The sequence below is a fragment of the Myotis daubentonii genome, chromosome 2, assembly GCF_963259705.1.
Source record: "Myotis daubentonii chromosome 2, mMyoDau2.1, whole genome shotgun sequence".
Lineage (NCBI taxonomy): Eukaryota > Metazoa > Chordata > Mammalia > Chiroptera > Vespertilionidae > Myotis > Myotis daubentonii.
Window position 1 is genome coordinate 19,198,969 of NC_081841.1, and position 27,958 is coordinate 19,226,926.

General features: G+C 38.1%; 1 protein-coding gene across 1 annotated transcript in view; it reads right to left on the bottom strand.

Moving 5' to 3' along the window:
* CFAP54 (cilia and flagella associated protein 54) overlaps nucleotides 1-27,958 on the bottom strand; it is a 252,763-nt gene that overhangs the window by 65,605 nt on the left and 159,200 nt on the right. Inside the window, exons 48-56 of the mRNA XM_059681924.1 lie at nucleotides 25,154-25,207; nucleotides 20,431-20,638; nucleotides 18,283-18,362; nucleotides 16,564-16,733; nucleotides 9,416-9,518; nucleotides 7,009-7,156; nucleotides 6,079-6,236; nucleotides 5,729-5,908; nucleotides 5,493-5,619 (exon numbers count right to left, since the gene is read on the bottom strand). Coding sequence (XP_059537907.1) covers nucleotides 5,493-5,619; nucleotides 5,729-5,908; nucleotides 6,079-6,236; nucleotides 7,009-7,156; nucleotides 9,416-9,518; nucleotides 16,564-16,733; nucleotides 18,283-18,362; nucleotides 20,431-20,638; nucleotides 25,154-25,207 — 1,228 coding nt within the window. The remainder of the gene's footprint in view (nucleotides 1-5,492; nucleotides 5,620-5,728; nucleotides 5,909-6,078; nucleotides 6,237-7,008; nucleotides 7,157-9,415; nucleotides 9,519-16,563; nucleotides 16,734-18,282; nucleotides 18,363-20,430; nucleotides 20,639-25,153; nucleotides 25,208-27,958) is intronic.

Sequence of the window (27,958 nt, forward strand, 5' to 3'; positions counted from 1 at the left end):
ATAGTCTTTTGAAACTTTATTTTTTTTTATAAATTTCCATTCTCATTTTTAAAAGGAAGAGTAATCTCTAAAATCTCTCTTTCAGTTGTAAATTTTATAATGCTCTGGAGAACAAATTCTCGTGTTCCTAAGATGAGGTTGTAGTAGGGAAACATCTGGAAGTTTTAAAGTTTTATGCTCTTTCCAATAAAACATGCATATATTAATAGGCAGTAATTTTGCTTCTACTCAGCTCTGTAGTGGCTGCTTGCTATGCATATTTTGTCATCCTAACTAGATAGTAACCCATTACGGATGAGGGCCACATGCTACACTTCTGTGTGGTCCCATCATTACTTACCATAAGGAAGGATTGCTGTATGGGAGAGGCATTAGATTTAATCTGTGTGGCCTCAAAGACAGACAGATATTATTCAAAAATATTTTCTGAGTGCTTAGGCACTAGATAAAAATGAGAAAGGAGATTAAGGTTTATTAAGTGCTCCCTACATGCCAGGCATCACCCCAGGTACTTAATGAGCATTATCTCATGTAATCCTCCCAACTCCAACTCCAACTCCAGCTGGATGCCTTTATGCAGAGGAGTAAGCCGTGGCACAGTGAAGTCCAAAGAACTTGCCAAGGTCAACTAGTAAGTAGCAGGACCATAATCTGAGCCTATGTAGTCAGGCCCCAGGGCCCACACACTAAACTATGACACTGTAAGTCTCCTTGAGAGAGAGGTCATGGAACTTAGTGTTTAATGGGGAATACTGATGGCCAGACAGGTGAGTAAAATACTGTGTGGTCAATTCCATGGCGGGGGAAGCAAGGGCACTGTGGTAGCAGGAGAACTGGTGTAACTATGCAGAAACTTTATTTCTTTAATTCAATCTTTTCTTCTTTGCTTCCTTTGGATTCAAACTGGCCTCATCCAGCACACTGACTCACCCGTCTCCTTCTTCCCATACATGTCCACTCCCTTCATCATTAAGCCCTCAGGACAATGAGGCCCTGGCCAGAATTACACAATCTTAGGAACAAAGCCATGGGTCATTGCCACAGAGACAGAGTTGCAATCAAACAATAGGTAGCATGTAGCTAGGGCTCAGATGAGTTTCAGCTCCAGACCCAGAGAAGTGAAATGACCCCACCAACCATCTTTGGAAAACCAGACAAAGCAATGCCACGGCTGATATCAGCACCAGACGCACTGATCAACTACCTCCTACCTTAATGCCAACCAATCAGTAGAGACAGTGATCCTGACCAGGACCTAACTCCCTTCGTCTCCTATATAACCCATCCCCTAGGAGCCATTGGAGAGCCAGGTCTCTGACCACTGGCTTACCTGTGACTCTGGGCTTGGTGCCATTTCCCCAACTAATAAACCCTTACCTTCTTGGCTGCAAACTCCTGTTTGTGTTTGATTGGGCTTTCATGTGTGCTGGCAAATGGACCCCTTTAGTCCAGTCACACTGGCCCAGACCTGGGAAAGGTCAGGAAGCCTTCTCAGAGAATGTGGCTGTGGAAGCCAACTGCTGATGGCCGCCTTGAGTTCGGTAATTTTAAAGAAGAAAAATTTTGGGATAAAGAGTAGAAGGCAACTGGAAGAAAAACTACATTGATAGGGCAGTTTACCATACGCAATAAAGGGATATAAACAGAAAGGCAATGTAGGATTGCAGAATGAAACAGTTGCTGAATCCCACCTAAATTGTTGGTTCAGGCCAGTCATTGGTATTACCATGTTATTAGAGCCTTTGAACAAACCCCTACATGTCTCTGGGCCTTGAGTGTCTTTCACTCAAAAATGAACCAGCAGAGCTAGAAAAATCTGAGGTCTCTTCAGGTTCTGAAAATTTTCAGTTCCAGAATGCGATGGCCTACAAAGGGCTTTCAAGAACCTAGGACTTTTTGTAAATGTTTAGTTCAGGAATCTCCTATTCAGGGGTTCTCAGCCTATGGGTCGCGACCTCTTCGGGGGTCGAACGACCCTTTCACAGGCGGTCACCTAAGACCATGGGAAAACACATATATAATTACATATTGTTTTTGTGATTAATCACTATGCTTTAATTATGTTCAATTTGTAACAATGAAATTGGGGGTCACCACAACATGAGGAACATTATTAAAGCGTTGCGGCATTAGGAAGGTTGAGAACCACTGTAGCTATATGAACATTAGGATGGTGGAAAACCATGCCTCTCTCCCTCTTTCTTATCCAGGGAGAAGTTACTTCAAATGAGACAGGATGGCAGCAAACTGCTGAGAATATAGAGATGGAAGAAAACAACAACAGGGCTTCACCCCAGCTCCCAGGAGCATAAAGCAGCCAGGCATGGAATAGCGAGAAGAGCTAACACCTACAAAGCCCTTAGAACAAAGTCGATGCCCTTCTAAACTTGTTACGCGTTCCACTGGCTTCACCCCACAACGGCCGGTGAGATTGATACATACTTTTCTTATCCATATCTTATGGGAGAGGAAACTGAAACATAGAGAAGTTAAATGACTTGCTCGTGGAAATCAGACCAGAATTCCTTCTCTAGTGACTATTCTCTTAACCCCAACAATTACCAACTTTGTTTACAGATCCCAGGCAAGAAGGATATGCAAATATCCTTTGTCTAATATAACCTCATGTTTCAATATATCGCCCAATTTATAGGTTTCACTATTGTTTCAAATTATACCATAACACTGTTTATTAATAATTATACTATAACATTTATTAATCTTCATGTCATCAGGGCACTTAAATATATGAACTATATATATCTACCCTATATAATATAGTACTATATAACATAGGACTAACTCATAATAATAGTACTTAAATTGTCTTCTAGAGTTTTGTTAAAATTAGGAAAAAACTGTATAGAATTATTGACTGTTTTCTCTTTCTAACTAGAATATAGGTTTTTTAAGGGCAGATGGTGACTGGCTTGGTTCCCCATTGTATTCTCACTCCCCAGCATCATTCTTGTAACTTTCTTCACTCCTATTATAAAGTCAATAATTGGCTTTTTAAAAAATCTAATAAGAAAGATCAAGGTGCAGTTAGTGGAAAATAAATAACCATGATGCTTATTTTTTGTTTTATAAAAATAATCTCAAAATGCCTCTTTCTGGGTGAGGCTTTCACAAGAAAACATAATTGTTAAGTGTCTCTATTCTTGACATGCAGTCTTTGCTATCACTATACAGGCAGACTGCTGAGAAAGCATTAAGTCAGATTATATTATGCTTCATAATATTGAAATGTTCCTTTTTCCAATAAACATCAATACTGTGGGGGGGAAAAGTTGCAAAACTGACATTGTTTTGACAGAAAAGCTGCTTTGGTTTTGTTTCTTAAGTCTGTGTTTAATGTAATATAACAGAAAGCAAGCTGTTCTACTTCAAGTGAGTCTAAGAAACAGAACCAGTATTGCCAGTGAGTAGTGACACATCTTCAATATTACTGAGGCAGGAAAGCAGAGAATACACTTGATTTAACAAAACCTGTACAGTGTAGCACAACCTGTATGTAAGCTCTTGTAGAAATCAAACATACTAATAGTATAACAAACTGTAGACTAAAGATGCAGAAAAATAGCTCTCACGGGATCAGATTGCAGGAAGGAATTCTAGAGGTCAGCTAGGCCAGCCTAAGTTCATAAATAAGGAAACTCAACAATATAGAGAGAGGTGAAGCGATTTACCTGTAGTAAAAAAAATCACATCTGTTGATGAGGGTGATGATCATCATATAATAATAAGGATCAACACTAATCATGGGGAGGAGGAGAGAAGGGAAATACTGGAAAGGTTCTGGAAAGGTGATGGCGTGAGCACCACTGCTGCCCTCCCTTCTCCATTCTAGTCCCACCACCAACCTCTCTGAGCTGAGCAACAGCTGGTGCAGGAGGCAAATGGTTCCCCCGAGGCGGATGGGTCCCAGGAGGCAGGAGTAATGTTTAAAATGTCGATTTCATTATTATTCAGGTATGGATGAGGTTAACAGGGCAGGAGGCAATTGCCATGGAAAAGATAGTGTATTGCAGGTCCCCAAAAAGAAGAGCCACAGCATCCCACATAGGGCCACACGGGGAAGCACCAGGGTTGGTCAGAGGTGGAGGGAGCAAGGGGAAAAGTGGACAAGAGCCTTCGTTGTGGTTCTCATGGGACAGAATAGATGGGGTAGGGTAAGCAGACTCAGCTGGCTTAGGATTGGCTGGTTTAAAGCATTTCAGTGGGCTCTCTGGTAGTCTGGTAGCTGTGCCTGGGGTGATGAAGGTAGGGGAAGAGTGGCCCAGAGTGCAAGAACCCCGCAAAGGACAATTAAGGAGCTGATTAGGGTTTGGGTTGTGGATCCTGATGGCATGTTCAATGAAAAGTGATTTGCTAATCTCTAGAAGTTTAGGGCTAATTCCTCCCTAAACAGCAAGGCACCAGATGTCAAAGCATCAGAAATTCAGAAAACAAAAGGGCCTGGTCAGATACAGGTTAGAACAGAGAGTTGGTACAAGACTTTCGTCGTCTGAGCTGGATGAGAGCCTGGGAGGCTAGAGGCAGGCTTCCTTGGGTCAAACACAGAGGGGTGTCCTGGAGAGAGCTAGAAACAACATGCCTGCGTTCCTCCCGGGTTTCTGAGGAGCTGTGAGCTTTCTGCTGACTTGTTCACTTACTCTAATCAGGTCAACTCTTGGTTGGCTCCAACCTGTTCTTCCCCCCACATCCAGGGTTGTATTTTAAAACGTAACCATCCCAGCTTAGCTCTTCCCATCGGGTGGCCAGCCCACTCTGTTCGGGCTGTCTTTGTCTCCCTACAGTTCCAGAACAGGTCCAGCTCATCCTGACCTCAGAGCCTATAACTCACTGCTCCTTCTGCCTCTACAATGCACACTTAGTGACTCACATTTAAGGTTTGGGGTTAAATGCCACCTCCATGGAGAGGCCTTCCCTATTGACTTAAATGGGCAGCCATCTCTTCCCTGTTCTTTATCAATAGATCTTATCCACGTCTTTCATAACACTAACAATTCATAATTATACGTATACATATACTTAACTCATTACCATATATTAGCTTTATATATCCTTGCTGAATTCCTGTCTAATTGTTATCGAATACATATTTTATTTTATACAATATTTATTTTATTACATTTTATAAATATTAAAAATATTTATTTTCTACAATATTTATATGATATGATTCATGATATAATACACACTCCTATATGGTTTGTTTACATGTTTATTTCTGTCTCTACATGTTTATTTCTGTCTCCCACACTAAGATGAGGGATTACATCTGTTTTGATCTAAAATAACCTCCCAGGTCCTCACACAGAGTCTGGCACGCAGTAAATAATCAAAATCTATTTGTTAAATAAATTGAGCCTGAGTATTCATAAATATTGCCCCATATACTAGCAAATGTACTTAGGTAATAGCGTGCCTGAAAATAACTTTAAAATTTTCACCAATGTCTTGAGTGTAATATATGTTTGTGTTCTTACCAATTCTCATTTTTGTTTTGGCCAATAACATGATATGAGGAAGATAGACATTTTTCAAAGGCTGTAATGGACTTGCATAGTCAGTGTTTGATGAAGGAAACTCAATTGTTTCTCCAAAAGTTAGCATCTGTAAAAGAAACATTGTAATGAGTAATTAGCTAAAGTCGTTTGGAATAAAGAAAAAAAGAAACAGAACAATAAGTTTCTAAATCTTGGGAACTCAAAATCACTCTCACCTGTTCAATAAGAATGTTGTGAGACTGAGTCAACAAATTTAATTTTTCTGTTTTTGTATGCAAAAGTTCCTTGAATTTCTCTGCACTTGTTAAGTCATCCAGCAAAAGCAAGCTTCTCGCCAGAGTTAAATAAGATCGTGGAGAAATAAACTCACTTCCTTCAAGCAAACGTATTATGGCCTATTAAAATAAAATTATTCCTTTGATTGTATTGTTCGCAATTCCCTGAAACAAGAGCTGGCCATATTGACTGTCATGCATTCAGTACCTAACGATATATAAAATTCTCTCCTTTTGTTCTACACTGAATCCTTTGGTAAATATCAATGTGAATGAAGTTTCCTTCCTACCTGAAGGTTTGTTATGATGTCTGCCTTTAAATGCTTTTCTTGTAGGCCAATGATTACAGCTTGCATCAAGAATTCAGCCTGTAGCTCCCTGTCGCCTGCACTTTCTGCCTCCAAACACACTTCATTGATGAGGCTAACATAATCTGTCATATCATTTTCTAAAATAAACAAAGGTAGTTATTTACAATGCACTGAGAAAAGTAACAAAATATATACGCTTAATATGCCCCACGTCCATCACAGGAATATTGTGTAATACAGAACAGGAAGATACAAAGAGATAGAAAACAGACTACATGAGACAGTGAAAATAAATGTGTTGCAATTTGGGGGAAGGCACTTTATGGTATCCAAACACTGCAAAACTAATAATAACATTGCATGAGATAATTTAATTTGGGAGATTGATAGAGATGGTGGATAAATAGGTTTGCAAGTAGATAATTATTCATCACTGTAAGAATTAACATTCCTATGTGCCAGCCCGTGTGGTCTAAGAACTTTATAAGTGTAACCCATTGAATTTCAGCAATAATCCTATGAAACAGGTACACTTGTCTCTATTGTATAGAGAAGGAAGTCAGGCATCGGTGGGTTGAGAGACTTGGTCAAGGGTCACACAGCGAGGAAGTGGTAGTCCGAGCATTGGAACCGAAGGCACCTGGCTCCAGAACCTGTGCTTCGGACCCCTCACCCTACACTGCCTGCTTTGCAGACAGCAGTAACATATATGCATTTTCAGTGATACAAGGGACTATTGAAAGTGATTATTCTTACTTAAGAACCTGCATTATTTTTATTCTGGAAACAAATTAAGCTAGAGAGTTATAAAATGTTAATGTTAATAAAATATATCCCAATCAAACCTCTGTTACCTACATGAAATCACTTTTTATAAAACCTTTGATTAAGAAAATAGGATATTTGTACCTTTCACGATTCCAATGCCACGGATCTGTGCAACAAACGCAGTCACCAATGCTAAGCGGCACATCAACCACAGATGAATGTTGAAATATTCTCGAGAATTTAGGGAGATAGGATCTAAAAATTCATTATCCTCTTTCTTTTCAATGACCTAAAAAAATATTAAAATCATGGTAATCTTCACAGTAATAGTGACAAAGTTCTAGTCTAATGCTAAATGTAATATAAGTTAAAAAGAAGCATCCGATATCATTTAATAGTATTAAATTTTAAATTTTAGAAATTATTCCTGTACATTCTAAAAAACATAAAAAACACACACAAAAAAACAAACAAACAAATAAAAACGCCCATAATCCCACAATCCTCTATTAACATTCTGGTCTACTGTTTTTCAGCTTTTCTTTTTCTTTCTATACCCATTGTTGACAAACAGTTTTGCAGTCTGAATTTATCACTGCAAATGATAGTATCCGTAGTTTCCATGTCCTCAAAATGTTTGTAAACATCATCTGAAAGGCAGAATAATAATAAATAATACTGGCTAATATCTATTGAATGCTCCTCATGTGTCAGGCACTGTGCTACATGATTTATACACATTATTTCATTTAATTCTCTTGACAAGCCCAAGAGGAGTTATTATTTGTTTTACCTATGGGAGACCTGAAACTTTGAAAGGTTATCTATTTGCTTAAACTTCATCATATTTTGGCAAAGGTGAGACTCAAGGATATAACTTGTGTCTTTCTGAATTTAGAGCCCACAGTCTTAATCTCCTCTGTTATATCACTGTATTCTGCTCACATCCCAAAAATATATCATTGACCTACCATCCTTATTATTACATTTTTCAAAGGGTGCTCCATGACCAGAGCTACTGGGAGGAAGGCACAAAGGGAGCTTTTTCCAGGGAACCTTCCCAAATTTCTAAATATATTTCCATCTTATTTAGAAATTTGGGAACTTCAAAGTCATTCAGACCAACACCCATTTGTTCTAGGAATTCCCTGCTTTGCATCTCTGACAGCTCACCATCTCCCACCAGTTAGCAGCACCTGCTATCAAGGAGCAGCTCTGGGGACAGGCAAGGGGCTGGAGTCTGGATAGACAGGTGAGAAGCTCAGAAGAGGAGGTGAGCTGTTCCCAGAAACAGTAAGAAGTGAACAACCGAGGCCTGGAGGCAGAATGGTGACCACAAGGGCACAACAAGTAATGGAAGAGTCTAGTTGGATTAGCATCTACATACCTTAAACTCTCAGTGCCTACATTTCCTGTTACTGTCCAAAAGCCAAGTCACAATTAAACCAGGGTTTCTCAGCCTTGACACTACTGGCACTATGTGGCAGATCACTGTTGTGGGAAACGGTCCTGTGCATTGTAGGATGTTGAGTAACATAGCCGACCTCTATGCACTGTATGCCAGCAGCGCCCCCTCTAGGTGTGACAACCAAAACGTCTCCAGACATTGCCAAATATCTCTTGGGCAGGCAATATAGCCCCCAATGAACAACCATTACTCTAAGTCAATTTTCAGAATTATATTGCTTTTTAGAACTTTTATTACTTTTAATATAGTTAGAAATGAGTCTCTACTTAGGACAATTAGTGTTACTTGTAATGACAGTGGATATTAGCAGTTTTATCCATAATATCCTATCTAATAAAAGGCAAATATGCAAACTGTCCCCTCGACCAGGAGTTTGGGAGTTTGACCAGGGGGTGGGGCCAGCTGGGTAACTACCTGTGGCTCCTCCTCCTGGCCAGCCCTGCCCCTTATTCCCCCCCCCCCACACACACACACCCTAGGGCCCCTCCCCTTGAGGCAGGCTGGCTGGACCCCACCCATGCATGAATTTGTGCACCGGGCCTCTAGTTTAGAAGAATGAGCAAAGATTCTATATGATGAATCTTTATATTTCAAACAATGCTATCTTATTAAATTACTTGATCTCATAAAAAATCCAAAAAAATTTCAAATACTTTGCAACACCAGTTGTCAAAATTATTTGAGAGCTTAAATGGGGAAGAATATAACTATGAGAAATTGAAATTAGGAAATAGCATAGGTGTCATACTGATAATGCTAAAGTAACAAAAACATGAGATGAAGAGAAAAAATAAAGTGAAACAACTTTATTTACTAGTGAAATCAGACCTATAATTTTGTACTGACACATTTGGTGGAACTTCAGTGATTACTACATCCAATTCCAACAGTTCACAAGTGAGATTTACATTTAAAAATGCTATAAAATTTAAGGGACTTGCCCAAGGTATGCAAGTTAATAAACAGCATAAACAGGGCTTAAACATAGATCTTTATACTCCATATTCAATGTTTTTTCTACTTTATCCCTTTGTTTTTATCCAACTAATTAATAAGATTAGGCATTAAATTCATACGTACAGAAGCTAGAGAGAGGGAACTCTCTGCGTCATCTTGTACCTCCTTCTTTTGAAAAAGTTTTGAATCCTGGAGAAGTTTAAGTGTGGAAAATACTATTGCAACACTAAAATAAAGAATATATTTTAAATGTTATTAGCTTTACACTTGTGGCATTTGCATGTTACTTCCTCCAAAGCACCTACCCACTGCCCCGTTCACCCCCAAAACTGTTATGTGCCCTTCTATTCACCCTAATAGTGCCGTGGTCTAACCAAGTGTTCTGATTTAACACACTGTTTAATTGTGTATAAACTGCTCTGCAGCTCATCTGTCTCATTCCCTGTTGGAACCCAGAACCTAGTGCCTGGGACAGAATAGAACTGGAAAAATATTTTTAAATGAAAGTGAGTGAATACAAGAATGAATAAATAAAAGTTTCCAAGATTTAAAACAAAATTTACTGACAATATCACTATTAAAATGAACACATATGCATTTAAATAAATCAGAATGTGGTTCTCCAGCTTTTTTGAGGTTATAGTATTGTTACTTAATGCTATCTACTTAGAAACTCTAAAGCTAAATTATTGTTTAATCAGTGTCTAGTCAGAAGGAAAATGTACTCAATTAAGAAAATGAAAACCAGGAAATATAAATTCTTATCACTCTATACATATATTTGTCTGCAGTTTAGACCATTATATCCTCCTCCCCTCCAGAATACTAAATTTATAATTGACATCACCCTTTTCTAAATATTTATGTAATATATATCTAAAGAGGCTTCTCCTTTTGAAAATCTATCCCAAAATAAAATTTGAAGTACAGAACAATCTGCCCGGCCAGGTGTGGCTTGGTAGTTGAGTGTTGACCTATGAACCAGGAGGTCACAGTTAGATTCCCAGTCAGGGTGCATACCTGGGTTAGGCTTGAACCCCAGTAGGGGGCATGCAGGAGGCAGCCAAATCAATGATTCTCATCATTGATGTTTCTATCTCTCCCTCCCTGTCTCTGAAATCAATAAAAATATGTTTAAAAAAAGAGAAATACAGAACAATCTATATACCCGAAGATACTTATCATAGTGCTATTTATAACATGGAAAGATGGGGTGAAAGCCAAATGGACAATGCACCCACCTATCTAATTCTCCACTAGAAAAGTTAATTGACAATCACATTTAACAGGTGCTATCGGTTGAATTGTGTGCCGCCAGAAAGATATGTTGACATCCTAAGGCAGCCGTGGGCAAACTACGGCCCGCGGGCCGGATCCGGCCCGTTTGAAATGAATAAAACTAAAAAAAAAAAAAAGACCGTACCCTTTTATGTAATGATGTTTACTTTGAATTTATATTAGTTCACACAAACACTCCATCCATACTTTTGTTCCAGCCCTCCGGTCCAGTTTAAGAACCCATTGTGGCCCTCGAGTCAAAAAGTTTGCCCACCCTGTCCTAAGGGAAGAGGATGTGAACACACATGGGAAGAAGATGGCCGTGTGACTAGAGTGATGCATCCCTAAGCCAAGGATTGTTGGCAAACACCAGAAACTAGAAAAAGCAAGGCAGGGCTCTCCCTACCTGGAGCTGTCAGAAAGAACATGGCCATGCCAACACTTTGATTTTGGACTTCTACCCTCCAAAACTGTGAAACAATAAAATTCAATTGTTTTAAGTCACCCAGTTTTTGGTCCTTCATTATGGCAGCCCTAGGTAACTGGTAGAATAGATTAAAAGCAGCTCCCCTTGCTTCCACTTCCTCCACCAAACGCTGTCTGTCCTCCATCCCACAGGCAGAGCCCAGAATCACCATTGCTTCCTCTTTAATTCACATTCTATGTTCAACACACCAACAAGCTCTGTCAGCTTCAACTTTGAAATATGGACACCAGCCAGCAGCCCCTCACCTCACCTCCTCCACAGCTGAGGCCTCTGCCCAAGCCATCATCATCTCCAGGCTGCAGGAGCTCCCTGACCAGACTCCCCTGGGCCTCTAGCCCCTGCAGTCATGGTCTCCAGATAGCAACCCCAGCAATCTCTTCAAGATATAAATCAGACCATGACACTTCCCCCATACATGTTCCAGAGGCTTCCTGAGTCCCTGGTCTGTGGTCAGTACACCTCCTCATTCGGGTCAGTCACTGAGGTTTCTGGCCTAGTGTATGATCAACTTTGTCACTGTCCACACATGCTTGGGAGAAGGCAGAGTCTCTGTTTGTAGGTACCCAGAGTATTGAAATGGGATTATTATAAGGATTCAATGATGTATTCTTCCATTTGTTAAAAAATATGTGTTGAGCACCTGCTATGGGCCAGGAACATATCTAAGGTCTTTGGATCTGAGAAACTTTGTGCAATTATTGAATTTTAAATCCAAGGTTCTACTGAGTCATTAAAATGGCATAGATATTTGTAGACTAAGGTATTTCCGATTATATAAACTTACTGGTTTTTATTTGAAGTAAAACTAAACAAGCAAGAAAAATGTAACACTGATTCATTATGCATAAAGGTATGAAAATTCCACTCCCCAACAACCTCCTCCCTCAAGGATCCACATGTGTTTCGATGGCACCTTGTTTTACTGGGTAGCTTCAGAGGTTAGCACAAGATGGCTAGGAGACCTTGTGGGGAAAAAGTGGTGCTCAACCCATGCTTCTGATTTAGAAGCCCAAATTTTGATATCAAGAGAAATGAGGGCCCTTGCTGGTTTGGCTCAATGGATAGAGCATCGGCCTAAAGACCGAGGGGTCCTGGGTTCAATTCCAGTCAAGGGCACTTGCCTGGGTTGCCAGCTCGATCCCCAGTAGGGGGCATGCAGGATGCAGCCAATCGATGATTCTCTCTCATCATTGATGTTTCTCTCTTTCACTCTCCCTTCCTCTCTGAAATCAATAAAAATATATTTTTTAAAAAAGAGAGAGAGAGAAATGAGGTATGAGGCTTCAAATCTTGCTGACCCCAAAACTTAATGAATAAAATATAAACATACTAGTATGTACTAATCCTCTTGGTATTAATATGGACTAATCCACCTGGCGCTACTTAGTTGCAAAATGGAAAATTTCTAGTTTCTCTTCTCCACATGAAAGACAGAGTGTGGGAGGATTACCCACTATAAACTGTCTAAAATCCCAAAGGAAGGAAGTTTCATTCTGACACAAAATTAAAAAGCTCAGATGTTATCCATTTAGACAATAAATTAAATAGAAAAGAGGAGAGGAACACTTATTAAAAAAAAAAAGACAGGATTCTGAGAAAGGCAACCCTAACAAGTAGAAATATCATTTGAATAATTTTGATCCCATTTATTTCTTATTACTATTCATGGAAAAAGTGGTCAGTTTGTTCTCCTAAAATCCATGCGGCTCACTTTATCTCCCACCCTAGGGAGTGTGCCTTTCAATTTCCTTGACACATAATTATATTAGAAGTATCATGAAATGTCAAGCTAACCCTCATTTGGGAAAGAGACTGTCCAACACTTTCAGCAGCTCCCAAACAGAAGCTCATGGGGGGTAAAGTTCACCTAAGATAAACTCATTCATCTTGACAGAAGGCTTCCCCAAATGACACGTCTGCTGCAAAAAAGGCAATAAATTAAAAGTTTTGCAGGTTTTGTCCCAAGGGCCAGGTTGATGTATTTAAAATCGGAGTGATTCTGTTACACTTGCACATTATTTGCATATTCTCTCTGGTCTTCAAATTAAAGTTCTATTGTAACACTCCTTTCAGTGGCCATTTGGTAATTATTAGTTTCTAATTTCCTTCTTCCCTAAAAAAAGTCACTCATGTCCTCCATGCCAAAGGGTGTAAGACATGTAGAGAGCTGGGATAAGAAGGAAGGCTGCTGTTGCTCTGTGAGACACTGGGGAAGAAAAGAGTTCTATATTTTCTAAATGCTTCTACAGGAAATCATAGAATCATAAATTTTATTGTCATACATATCTGAAAACACATACTTAGATATGTTCAGATATCATATATTTTCTATAGGAAATTATATAGTAAAAGCTCTTTCTCTCTTCAAACTTAAAGAAGAAAATAATATATTATAATGCAAGGCCTATTTTACCATCAATCAACTACCACAGTATTCATAAAGACAGACGTAGCCCAGCCTGCATTGCTCAGTGGTTGAGCATCAACCTATGAACCAGGAGGTCTTCATGGTTCGATTCCTGGTCAGGGCACATTCCCAGGATACAGGTTCAGTCTCCAGTGTTGGGCATGCAGGAGGCAGCCTATCAATGATTCTCTCTCATCATTGATGTTTCTATCTCTCTCCCCTTCTCCCTTTCTCTCTAAATTCTATATAATATATTTTTAATTTTTTTTAAAGACAGGCATAAATGTAACGATACTTCCCAAGCTTTTAAAAAGTCTCAGCACTCATTTATACCCTTAAAATTATGCAGAACCCCAAAGGGCTCCATCAATATTTACCATATTAGAATTTAAGCTGAGAAATTTTTAACTTCATGAGTATTTTTTAATTTGTTTTAAAATAAAAACAATAAACTCATTACATGCTAACATAATAATGCATTTTAATAAAAAACAACTGCCCTGGTTGGGTGGCTTAGTTGCTTGGTGCGTCGTCCTGTATACCAAAAGATTCCATATTCAATTCCCAGTCAGGGCACATACCTAGGTTGCAGATTCAATCCCTGGTCAGATGTGTACAGGTGCCAATTGATTAGTGTTTCTCTCTCATATGGATATTTCTCTCTCTCTCCCTTCCTCTCTCTCTAAAATCAATAAAAACATTTACTTGAGTGAGGATTAAAAAAGAAAAGAAAAACAACTATATTTTCCAAAACATTAAGAAAATTAGTGAGAATGCCATTGTTTTCTTTTTTTTTTCAAATCTAATGTCTGGCATAAGAGAAAATCTTCTTAAAGGAGACTTTCTTATGTGCTTTTACTTTCAGTATGTTGTGACATACCGTTTTGGCTGAAATATATGAAGAAGACTTGGTTGCACAGATAGCCATTGGAAATGGGAGGAGTATTCTAATAGCTTCTTTGAATAATTGTGAATATTATTCTTTGATGCTATACTAAAATGTGATAAGTGATAATTTCTTAAAAGTTTGTTACAATATGGGATCTAATATCACACACTGATGAACTTATTCTACTTCCTTATATCAAAACCTATTGGTCTATCTCAGAAACTGGTGTGCAGCAAGAATTTTTAAAATATGCAATACCTGACTATTTAGTCAGGGGCATTGACCTATTTTCTCTTGTCAAATAAAAAAATGACAACAGCCAACATAACAATAGCTGTCTGGTGTGAATTCCCTGTCTTGAACCATAAATATATAGGTCTTAATGGAGTTGTATCTTATTGGTCATGCTGCATAATAAGGATGCATCTGATTGGTTAATTCTTTGTACCAAAAGTTCTTATATACAAGTATAGGAGAATCTCTAGGGGTGTTCCTAGATTTTTTTAGTCTCTTTGGAGCAAAAAGAGAAGTAACTACTATTTTTTTTAATCAATCAAAATTATACCTAATTTTTTTGTCAGATCAACAAAATATATGTGTGTGTTTTTGGTGTGCTGCAGAATTTTAGAAATTAGTTTATATGAGCCATGAACAAAAGAAGGTTACAAATCACCGGTCTATCTTTTTAACCAGGATTTTGGAACATCACGCACTGGTCATTTGGAAAACATTAACTTCTTGAGCATGAAGATCCCCTTAATGTTGAAACACTTCATTATACAATTTTAGAAATGATGCTTGTTAACATTACTACCAATCTCATCCAGAAAATCTAAGCATTACAAAACTGTCAAGTTCATGGTGGCAAGTACAAATTTTCCAAAATACTAGTTTTCCTATGAAAGGTTAGATGTTATAATTGGTAAAAAAAAAAAAAAAAAAAAATACTACTTATTAGTTGTTTTCCTAGAAGTAGCTTGTCCATTTTGCTCCGTTTCAATAAAATGACTGTCAAATACTCAATTTGAATAACCATATTTTGCAGTTTTTTTTCCAAATAAAAAAATATTCCATGAATAGAAGAACAGCTGGTTCAGCTTTCTCAAGACAATTATCAAACTTTGATGCACAATAAAAGTGCTCTAGGTGTATTTCCCATTTAATATTCCCACAGAATATTAAAAATAGATACAAGGATAGGGATTTATAAATGTAACAGATTCTATTGCTTCATGAAAGGCATTCATAAGTGTAACTGGCCTTTTTTATTGCAAGTGTGATAACTACAAGTATGGCCATGGCTTTGATTCATGGTGAGATGCCATAAGTTTTACCACTGTTGCTTTTGCATCTTCAGTGCAAATAACACACAAGAAGGCCAATAACATCTTAGTTTTATTATAAAAATAGTTTTAACCTTACAGATCCCTGAAAGGATTTTAGGGACACGCCTAGAGATCTGCAGACCACTCCTCCAAGACGACTTTATGGATTTTCATCACTGCTTAGAGACCACAAAAATTACAAATTTCCAAAACCTAGACTGTCTCTAGCAGAAAATCAAATCTAGATGTGGTTAATCACAGAATGGTCTTCAGTCAAGGCTCACAGTGATGAGATGATTCTATGGTTCCAATCAAAACAAAAGGGATTTCTGCTGAATTGATTGCCTCTTTACAAAAGTTGCAGATGGACTTCTCCTTCATCATCATCATCATCATTATTATTATTATTATTATTATTATCCTCACCCAGGACATTTTCCATTGATTTTAGAGAGAGGAAGAGAGAGAGAAAAAAACATCAAAGGTTGCCTCCTGTACCCACTCCAACTGGTACTGATCCCACAACCCAGTTATGTGCCTTTATCTGGAATCGAACCTGCGACCCTTCGGTGTATGGGATGACACTCCAACAGAGCCACATTGGCCAGGGCCTTCTCCTTTTTGAAGAGAATGTCCACCTAAAAATTAACTCCCCTTCCAAATTCTGAATCTAATTCGTGGAGTTGAATGCATGGAATTTCAATATCATAAAGAAAGTTAAGGAGATTAAAAAACCGAAAATTGTAATCTGTAATTTTAAGAATAATAATGTTAAAACTACCTTAAAAAGTAAAAAATGAGTAGGCTCTATTAATCGAGAAATTTATAGAATTTAGATATATTTAACAGGTTATGGTGAAGAAGAAACTCTGTGTACAGACTCACCTGTACGCCGCTCGGTGTCTCTGCAGGGCAATGGCGGCGAGCTGAAGCCGGGCCTGCACCACAATCTCCAGCTGACTCACAGAGCACTGGGCAAGGCCCTTCTGGCCTGCCTGCTCCATCTCTGACACCAGGGAGTTCAGCCTCTCTTCAGCTTCTGTCAGTAAAATTGACTAAAAGAGAAGAAGACCACACAATTACATAAGTTCAGAAATAATACAAGTAATGTCTCATTATTATTCATCAGATATTTTTTGTGCTGAACTAACTACTAATGGAAGACCAAAAAGGAAATTTGAACATCATCATCAATGAACAGCACAAAAGCAACAGAGAATGAAAAGGCAGGTCATGGCAAGAGTAAACATGTATAACTGTTACCCTTTGTTGTATGTACAACCTATCACATACATGATCATTTACAGTAGTTATGGTCAAGAAAGTTGCTGCAAACACTGAATTAGCAAATAACGAAAACCACCGTTCCTAGGGGAAATACAGGGATAGGTTCCTGGGAGCTTCTGGTCACATTTTTGTCAACTGATCAATACATAACTTTGTTCAATGTGTGTTTACATTTAAACATACATTATTTAATATATATTATAGGTCCATTAGCCCTGAACTCACAACCAATAGCTCTATAACTAATGCCTGACTGAAAACTTATTTTCTCCATAACGCACATCACAGCCCTCTTGCACTTAGAAACACTAAACAGCACTTTAGGATTAGAGTTGTGGGTCATTTTAAATAATAAAATCAACAACTGAAAAGCACGAAAATTCCAAAGATGTGACCATAAAAAGACCATGAGGGAGATATTTGTTTATAGTATGAGAATGGAAACAAAAACTCACAGCTTTGCCTCGTTCGGCCCAGCTGGGAATGTGTGTGCTGGGCAAGTCACATTTCTCTATGCTCTGCCCATATCCACAAACGACCACAAAAGAGCCATAACTACTGATTTGGGATTGCAAATAAATTTTAGTATTGGCAAATTAGCAAATGCCGAATCTGTGAATAATCGGAACCAACTGCATTTCAAGTTAAGTTGTGGTCACCTAACTGGCAATGTGAAGATAATGAGACTTCAGAATGGGCAATCCATAATAAATAGCAACCCGACATGGCAAAATAGGAAGGGACCAACCATGTTCTCAAGGAATGGGCCTCTAAAATCTTGTTTGTACAGAGCAGTAAATATTATACAAGTTCTAGGCCAATTTATATGATGGTTAAGAGCATGATCTGTATGTTATTAGAGGCATACTGTTAGTGAATTTCGAATGGTCTAAGCTTCAATGTTCTCATGGCTCAGCACAACATACTTCAAAAATGATTAATATCTACATGACAGAGCTGCTGTGAAAATAACCATGCAAAGTGTCTGTCATGTGGTAGGCACTGAATAAGTGGTAGCTGTTTTTGTTGCTGTTGTCGTCACTATTATTATTAGGAAATGAGAAACAGGGTATGGGCTACTCAAATCCTATCCTATAAAGAATCATATATTCTGCAGCACCTAATCGGGTTGTATAGTCAAAGTCTGACACCTCTGGGTATCTAACTTTTCTCATAGGGAAAAGTTTCTGTTTATGTGAGAAAAGCAACCTGGTCTCTTAACTGCAAGCACAACCCAGAAAGTGGGCCTGTGCATGGCTGAATAGTGAGCAACTTGGTAACTGATTTACTATGATTTGAAAACATTTTTAAACTTACCTTTAGTGTATTAAGAGTGAATTCATCTTTTAGTTTCTTAAGAAAACCAAATGTGCTTCCATCATCCTTTGTATATAGATCTTTAAGATACAAAATTTTAAAAGAAACAAGGATAGCTGTAGTTAGTTTAAATATTAATTCTAGTTAATAAAACTCATCATTAATTGGGAAACTATCCATAAATTTAATGCTAACAACCCCCGCAATGATAATTAGAAATATATGACTATATCAAATAGACTTTAAACATAATATATTAGAAGACTGAGGCTGATTCTTACAACAAATGAGACAATTCAGTGATGTTATTCAAGTGATCAGATACTGGTTCCTCTCCTAGAATTTAAAACCCCTTAATGTCCTCAAAGTATTCTGGGTCTTCCAGATATTTATGATATGTCAATAAGATCTTCTTGGAAGAATCATTTCTACTGATTTGCACAGGCTCTAAGACTGGAGAGTAACATCATTTTGAACAGCACAATTGAAAATCTTTAAACATCTCAAAATTCCCACCCACAAAACGAAGCTGGCCTTGATTCTGAGCCAGGGAGAATTCAGAGAATTTATGTCACAGACCTTGACTGCTGTGGTAAACCTGGCCTCTAGACTACAGAAGAGAGAGGAAAACTATAAGTCACTGTCTGACTAGGAATTACTGCAAAAATTACCCAGCTAAAGACACTAAGTGTAATAAGCAGGAAGAAAGAGCCTAGAATAACATGGAACTGAGCACAACTGACTTTCTCTCTTCTTCCTATCTGGCTCGTCTCCTACTTTAGGAGGTTGTGGAGCTAGGGGTGTGCTGAGTATAAAGGAGGGTTTGAGCACTGGGAAAGGCCCAGCAGGACGATCTGGGACTGGGTCTTCTTCCCTAAGGAAGAAAGTGAGAGACAAAGATAGAAAACAAATGCCTGGAGCTTGGGATGAAGAACCCTGTGATGAGCATCCACACAAAATGAACATCAATCCAAAGAGGACCCACATTTTCCTCGCGGATCTCTCTGCCTCCTGTGTGGCTTTCCCTGTGTGGCCCTTCCATGTTGTGTCCCTTCTGGGGGGCTGTAAATAACAAGCTGTGTTTTCAATGGCAGCCATCTCCTAATCTGTTGTCCTTACCATATCTGAATAATAATAAGACTTACATTTTAAAACAGAGGCCAATATTACTCTGATACCAAAACTAGACAAAGACACCACAAAAAAGAAAACTACTTGCCAATATCTGTTATAAATATGGATTCAAACATCTTCAATGGAACACTAGCAAACAGAAATCAGCAACACATTAAAAAAAAAGTATACACCACGATCAAGTGGGATTTATCCCAAGAAAGCAAGGTTGGTTAAACACGTAAAAATCAAATAATAATGTAAGATACCATGTTAATAGAATAAAAAACAAAAACCACAGAATATCTCAATATATGCAGAAAAGGCATTTAGTGACACTCTATCATGACAAAATTATTCAACAAACTAGGGATTCCTCTCTCTGATAAAAGACATATATGAAAAACCCAAACATCAGACTTGATGATGAAAGCAATTCTTTTTATGGTGACATCTAATACATTTTCAAAATACATATATACTACGGCTCATAAATTCCATCCATGGGTGTCTTAACCCATAGAATACACACTATATCATATGGATAGGTAGTGCTTCAGCACTGTTCTCTAGAAACAAAGTGAATGAGCATCAACATGGGAATGACTGAACCACCATGGAACACTGACATCATAGAACTCTGCACAGCCAGTATAGTGAACTGAAGCATAGCAGTTGATTTAGGAGCAGTTTTAGTGAAGATTTCCTGCATGAGAAAGGCATGATGCAGAAAAATATCAAAATATATCATTTGTAAACAAATGTCAAATCCTACTGTGTATATATGTGTGTGTGTGTGTGTGTGTGTGTGTGTGTGTGTGTGTGTGTGTATAAAATGTATGGATATGGAGACATATGGATGACTATGGATATGCCTGTACTTAAACATAAGCATATGTGTGCCATTAGTAATCTCAGAGAAAATTTGGAGGAATAGATACTATATTGTTCATAGCGATTACTGGGGGCAGAGGGGGAAGAATTGGAGCAAGAGAGGAGAAAGAAAAGCAAGCAAACAATGAAACAAAAGATTACCTTTCAAGTTTGGAAAGTTCATTTTGCTCTTCTCTGAAACATATCCATGGGTGGCCGTTTTTAATACATTTTCTGGAACGTAATTTATTGTTGCAGCCACACTTACTAACAAGTATGCTCTAACAAACGAAAACTTATTTATAAGATGTTGATGTCCAACTGTATGCAGAATTTGAGGCAAGCCTTTATTGATTAAGTCATCAAGTGCCTAAAAAATGGGAAAAGAATTTATAAAGGCAAATAAGTAAAACATTATTTTATATACTTTTGGCTTTCTGTCCCCTTTTGCATTCCTTATTTGATTTTGGGTGAAAGAATACAGGGACAGACACGAGGTACCGTGAATAGTAGTAGGTCTATCAAGAGAAACATGTGATGTCAGAATCATCCAGGCTCCACAGCGCCTCTGCAGTTTCCCACCAATTTATGACCTGCCCCAGGAGCCCCGCCCTGCCACATAATGAGAGTGAAACAGGGCTGAGAGCAAAGGAGGACACACTTTTGAAATAGAGAAACTGCAACAGCTCAGTAGCCATGCATGCTGACCATTCTGCTTTCAGGTGAGTAACTTAGAGCTATGAGAACAGGAATGGGGAGAAGGGGGAGACAAGCCAGCTCCCTAACCCAGCTTAGATCTGCACTCAATCATCAGATCTCTGCCTGGTGAACGCCCTAAACTCCCAGACCCCAATCTTGTGCATATGTACTTCTCTGGTAAAAACCAACATGAAACCATCTTGGAGGATGCACCCTGTACTTGAAGAAGGCCAGGGGAAATCATTCTGTCAGGATCAGTGGTCCCACTTTAAATTCCTGACCAAACCCAGTCCATTTATTCTCTCTCTCTCTCCTAGACAACCATTTCCATGCTTTCTTTGTTTCTAGATTTTAACTCCTCCTTCCCAATTTACCTCCCAGGTAATGACCTTGATTTCTCTACTTAAGTGAGAAAATTGAAGCAGTCAGGTAGCATCCACAGACCCCCACAGTTCCACCATCTCTTCAGCCTATCCAAGCACCGCCTCACCACGCTGCCTGCCTTCCTGCCACTAGGCCATGGAACCTATCCTCACTGGTCTACTCAGCCATTCTCCTCCATCATAAATATTCCCTTTCCAAGTGGCATTCCCATCAGCACACAGCCATGCTGTCTTCTCCATCTCCAAAAACAGAAACCCTGTATCCTGACTTTCTCTCCAGCTACTCCCCCAATTCTTGCTCCCCTTTGGTGTGTGACCTAATGAGTTGTCAATATTCTAATTGCTCTCCTTTCATTTTTTCATTTGCTTATAAACCCACTCCTTCCCTACATTGAAACCCTTTGGTTAACATCACCAATGGCCTACTATTGACCAAATCCAATGTTCAATTCTTAGTTTTCATATGTCATATTACTTATGATCTAAGTGATTTTCAACCAGTGTGCTGTGGCACAATGGTGTGCCACAAGAATTTTTAAAGCATGCAATACCTGACACGTAATGACCTCTTTTCCCTTAGATTGTCAAATAAAAAAGTGACAACAGCCAACACAATAGCTGTCTTGTGTGAATGAATAAAAATTATACCTATTTTTTGTCAGATTGGCAAAAACACATTTTTTGGTGTGCTGCAGGATTTTAGTAATTAGTTTCTGTGTGCCATGAGATGAAAAAGGTTGAAAATTGCTAATCTATAAAATTTTATCTCATATACCAATTAAACTGTCACATGGCCTCAACTGTAAAATTCATTCTAATTTCAGAGATGTTAAATGTGGAAAAAAATGCATGTTTAGGACTCAGTAAATTATGGTGCTTGATTCATCAGCAAAATTTGACACTAGTCCCTTTTCTGAAAATGCTTCTCTTAGCTTTCAAGCCACTACAATCCCTTGATTTCTTTCCTATCCTACTGGCCACTCCTTGTCAGTCTTCCCTGCTGGTTCCTCTCCATCTCTTCCATCTCTTAGTGTCTCAGGGCTCAGTCCTCTTTGGCCTCCTCACTCCCTGCCTTTAGATGATCTTAATCATGTTTTTAATTTTTCTAATTGCTGATGAAAGAAAAGATTTCCTCTGCAGCTCCAATCTATCTTCTGAACTCAAGGCACATATAACCAACTTCTGACTCAATACCTTCCCTTGAACTGAACATGTCCAAAAAGGTATTCTAGTCTCTCCCCCCTCCCCCCACCCCACTCCCACCCCTGCGCACCTACCTCCCTACACACACACACACGCACACACTGTGAGGGCTCGGAATTTGTATTGTTGGTTAACTGATGCGTTTGATTGACAGCACGAGAACAGTATGTAGTACAGAACAGGCTCAGCAGATTAGCTAAAGTGATCCTTTTAAAATACAAGCAGATCAGGCCACACCTCGGTTTTAAACCCTCCAGTGGCTCCTCATTTTGTTTAGAGTAAGAACCTAATTTTCAAAGGCCCCATTTCAAACTGGTACCCTGTTACCTCTCTGACCTCATCTCCCACTGCTCTGCAATCATTCACACAGTTCTAGAAGCACTGGCCAAGATGTTTCTTACCAAGCTAGGCAATCCTGCCCCAGGGCCTTTGCTCTCACCGTACACTCTTCTTAGATCACCCTTTCTCCATATTTCATATGCCTTGTGTTTTTAGTTGTTTCAAGTCTGTTCACAAATGTCACCTCAGTGAAAACTAACCTGATCACACCCAACCTAGCCTTATGCCCCAATCCCCTTTACACACTTCTGGGTTTATTTTCCCCCATAGAAGGTTCACCTTCTAACATACTACATGTTTTACTTATTTATAATGTTTACTTATATGTTTACTACTAGTCTTGCCCACTAAAATATACATTTCCTGAGGGCTTGGAGTTTGTCCGTATTGTTGATTGATGTGTTTATTGGACAGCACCAGAGTAGTGCCTTGTGTACAATAGGCCCTTATTAAATATTTGTTGTATTAATATAAAATGCTGATGCTGGGGCTATCTATTCTAGAAAAGAGTGAACGTATTTATTTTATGTGAACATTGTTTGGGTGAGTGGGAGGCCATGTTGTCAGTGGGGAGGTCTGTTGCTATTGTCCATTCTTTCTTAACCGCTTCTGAAGGGTGGAAATGAGCACATACAGAAGAGCCAGCCTTGGAGCAGCACTGAAAATGAGCTGGCAACAAACTGTTGTACTAGGAAAACGGTTGATATCCCAGACCTAGAAAAAGAACGGGTTGTTTGGGGGTGAGAGTGGGGAGAGGAGTTTTCTCTTTTCTCTCCACAACAGTGATTTAATGAGTCTTGACAATTACACACAAACACTTGAGAATCAAAAGAAGATTAATTAGAAATGCTATCTAACACTTCTTTCTCTCACTCTACAAAAATGTAACCCATGTAAAGAGTAATCTGAAGTCTTAAGCGGACCAACAGTTCTGTTTTAATTAATTAGCTAATAGAAATCAGTTTTTCATTATCCTGTCAGTCTTTTATTTAAAAAAATGATCAGGCAGACATTCCCTTTAGACCTCAAATCACTTTTTAAAGTAGTGTTTTTAGGATGCATTGGCATTTATGACTAGAAAGAAATATTCTTAAATACCCAAGATCTTGGAACACTAAAATGAAATGTGAATATATATTTGTATCTTCTAATATCAGTGCTTTCATTTTATGCAACTTGCTTACAAGTTAAAATAAATTTTAAGGCCAAAACAATGAATCATCTGAAGCATAATTATATGTAAAGCTTGTGGAATAAAATAAACAATAATAAAAAAGTAATAAGATTATATTTATTTGATTATTATATTACATTTGATATATTCCTATCAAAATTAGGGAGAACAAAAATAAAGCAAGTTTGAAGTGTCTCTCAAAATTATTTAATAAAAATAAATACCTTACTTAATAAAACAGAATACTGTTTCCTAGCATTTAAAAAAAAAACAAAGCTATGTATATATATCCGTTTATATGCATGATATGTCACCTGGGTGTAAGAGCCCCTTACCTGTCCATAACATCTTTGAATAATGATTGCACTACCACTCCTGTGCTCTAACACTTTCCAGTGGACAGACTGCCAATAGTCCTAAAATCTTTAAAAATAATTATTTCAAGTTGTTTAAATGCTATGAGGTCATCAAAGCTTACATCCCAATCATTCAATTAACAAGAACAAACATATTGAAATGGACAGTTTAGCCCTCTCTTTGTAAAGAATATGGTGGGAATTAGAGGAGTTGCTCCTCTATGGTGGTAATCATATTGTGATATGATTAAAATAACACATCGTGCACCTTAGACAATGTGATATGTTAATTATTTCTCAATAAAGAAAATTTTAATAAAAGGAGAAAACTTTCCAAACCATTGGCTGAGAGGCAGTCTCAAACTGGGGAGAAGGATATGAGTAAAAGCGAGATTGAACAAGTGGGCTATTGCAAAATATACGAAATCCTTTTCTTACATCAAAGTCAACCATTATTGTGTAGGTAATCCAGACAAATATCAAAGTTAGATACTTGACATGGCTAGATGAACAAACTGAATGCATTTGTAAGTGAAAAGATTTAGAAGCAATAAGTGATATTTGCCCAATCTGAAAACCAGCTCAGTTTGGGTCCAATATTAGGTCTGGCCCCAGGATTTTGAGAAATAGAAGAGCATATTACATAGAGTATTTTCTCAAATAGACTGAAATGAATCAAAACTTATCCACAGTATATATCCAATGTTTATATAAACTATTGTTATCCTTACCTGTATATTTTCTTTACTAGTAAGAGGTTTTCCTGAGTCAAATAATTGAAATGCCTGTCAACATACAAAGCATTAACATTAGAAACAAGAATATTGAATGTTCTTTTAGATATAACTGTTAATAGTACTACATGCTCTAGTCAAAGACAAAAATAGTAGAAAGAAGAAAATAATAAATCACAGATAAATAAACTTTTTTAGGTTGTCAATGTTAATATTTTGGTGTCTTTTCTTTTTGATATATTTTAAATTTTTATAAATGGATCTGTATTCCTTTTCACTAAACATTATATCATAATTACTTTCCCACACCATTAACTTATTTATAAGCTTCAGTCTAATAGCTAGGCAATGTTCTATCCTATGAATGTAGCAGGATAACCTCTTTCCTATTGTTAGACATCTAATGGGACCACTTCCCACCCTCACCTCACCATACAGCTCTATTTAAATAACATTAATGACTATTTTTGTATTTCCAGTGATCACCTTTGAGTAGATACTGAGAAGCAGAATCACAGGCTCATAAGATAAGAAGTAATTGAGAAAACTTACCAGTGCACAAATTTCATGCACTGGGCCTCTAGTGTTTTATGAAAATGCCAGGATTACTGCACTTTTAAGAGCACTGAGTATTAGCCCTTAAAAATATCTTGGCCAGTTTGAGGTGAAATGGTGTTAACTCTTCAGAATGACTCTTTTTGTAGTTCTTTTCCTTCTTAGTGAATTACCTATTAATATGTGTGGCTCTAAACATAATGTTGCATTAGGAAATATTCAATTTATTTGCCACAGGAAATTGTGGTGTCATTGTGTTGGATGCATTTGTAGATGTCAATACTGATGTCCTGCTCATATCCCCTTGGTCACCTGGAAGTCACCAGCAGCTTTTGTGGACAGGCAGCCACCTATGGAAGGTATCCTACTTTTATCTGTGCCTCTCTGCTGGAGGGCAATCTGTGACCACAAGAACATTCCAGAAGTATAGGGAACTGGTCTCTCAGAGAGTCTCAATTGCCGACAGCAGGGCCCTCCTTAATGCTCCATGGAATGGTTTTCCTCACTTCCCTCTCAGGCTTTCCCACTCGCTCACCATTCTTTCCAAACATACTACAGTATTTGCCCCCAAAATCTTTGTCTCAGAATCTGCTTTTGTGGGACCCATAAACCAAGATATCATATATAGCTCTTATTGAAAGAAAGTGTTGGTAGTATTTAAAATTTTTTTGCTTTTTTGAAGATATTCTTTATCTCCTATAATACAATGAAAAGTGAGTGAATCCAGGGGGAGCTCCTTGGTGATATAATTTGAAGAGAGCTGATGGGACATTAGATTTGGTGATGAGAGCAGAATATCAATGAGTAGAATGTTAAAAGATATAATTTTTAAAAGCCTGTGAAAAATCCAATAATAATCTGTAAGACTTTTTCAGACACAGCAGGTACTCAAATAAATTCATTTCATTCAATGCCATTTTGTTAACATTGATGAGGGAAAAAATTGATCCCTAGTGGGGGTCATTATCTATGTGGAGTTTGCAAGTTCTCCCCATGTCTGTGTGGTTTTTTCTGGGGTCTCTGGGTTCCTCCCACATCCCAAAGATGTGCATATTGGGTTAGTTAGCATGTCTAAGTTGTCCCAGTCTGAGTGAGTGCACCCTGTGGTGGAAGGACATCCTGTCCAGGGTGGATTCCCATCTGGCACCTGAGCTGCCGGGATAGGCTCCGGCTATCCATGACCCTGAGCTGGATTAAGCAGGTTGGAAAACCATTACTTTACTTCTATTTATGAATCTTTCTTACATGCATGCATAGGTCACAATTATTTCAATGGCCAATATTAGAAGTGTTTGGGGTCTTTATTTAGAAGTTTGGTGATGTTGGTTTTTGTGACCAGAAATATGACATAGGAAAATTGATCTTCCTTATATCAATTTTCTTATGACAAAATTGATTTCATGATACATCTTTGCACTTAAAGTTGCAATTTCCAAAAACCTCTTGATGACCTACTGTACTTTTATAACTGAAATCTAATTCATTAATTCTTTCTTTAAATAATAACATTGACACCTATTTTAATTATAAACCCTGAACACATTTCCTCTTTTAATTACACTTCTTAAATTCCCAATTCAACCTGTAAAACTGTGAACTAACTTTGAGAATACAAAATTTTAAATCCCAATACACTAGGAGACAATGTACCCACACTTTTGCCTTATGATAACTATAGTTTGATAAAAATGAAATTTACCTGTCAAAATTAGCTTCAGATTATTTATTTATTTTGTTGAAAACAGTGACCATTAAAAATTTTCTCGTTTCTCATTCCACCCAACTGGCTTCTTTCTCCTTCTCTTACTCCTGGATTCTAAATGTGGATGACCCCAAGGGTCATTTGTCTAACTCCTACTTTTTTCATCTGCCTCTGTCCCCAGCTGATTCTATCCATTCCCATTATTATAAATATACCTATGTTAATATTCTCAAATTTACCTGAATCCCCAACCTCTCCCCTGAATCTCAGATCATATATGCTCTGCACCTACCAACAATAGATCCCCTCCTGTATGTTGAGTTGGGCTCTCATACTTACTGATCTACTCCTGCCATAGCAGTATTCCCCATCTCAGTTCATAAAAACTTCTTCCTACCAGTTTCTTACATTGAACACTCTGCAATAATGCTTGATCCCTTCTCTTCTATCCCACATCTAAACCATCATCCACAAATGCTGTGAGCTCTACCATCGCAAACCCCAGAATTGGACCACTTTCCACTCCTTCCACCACTGTTACCCCA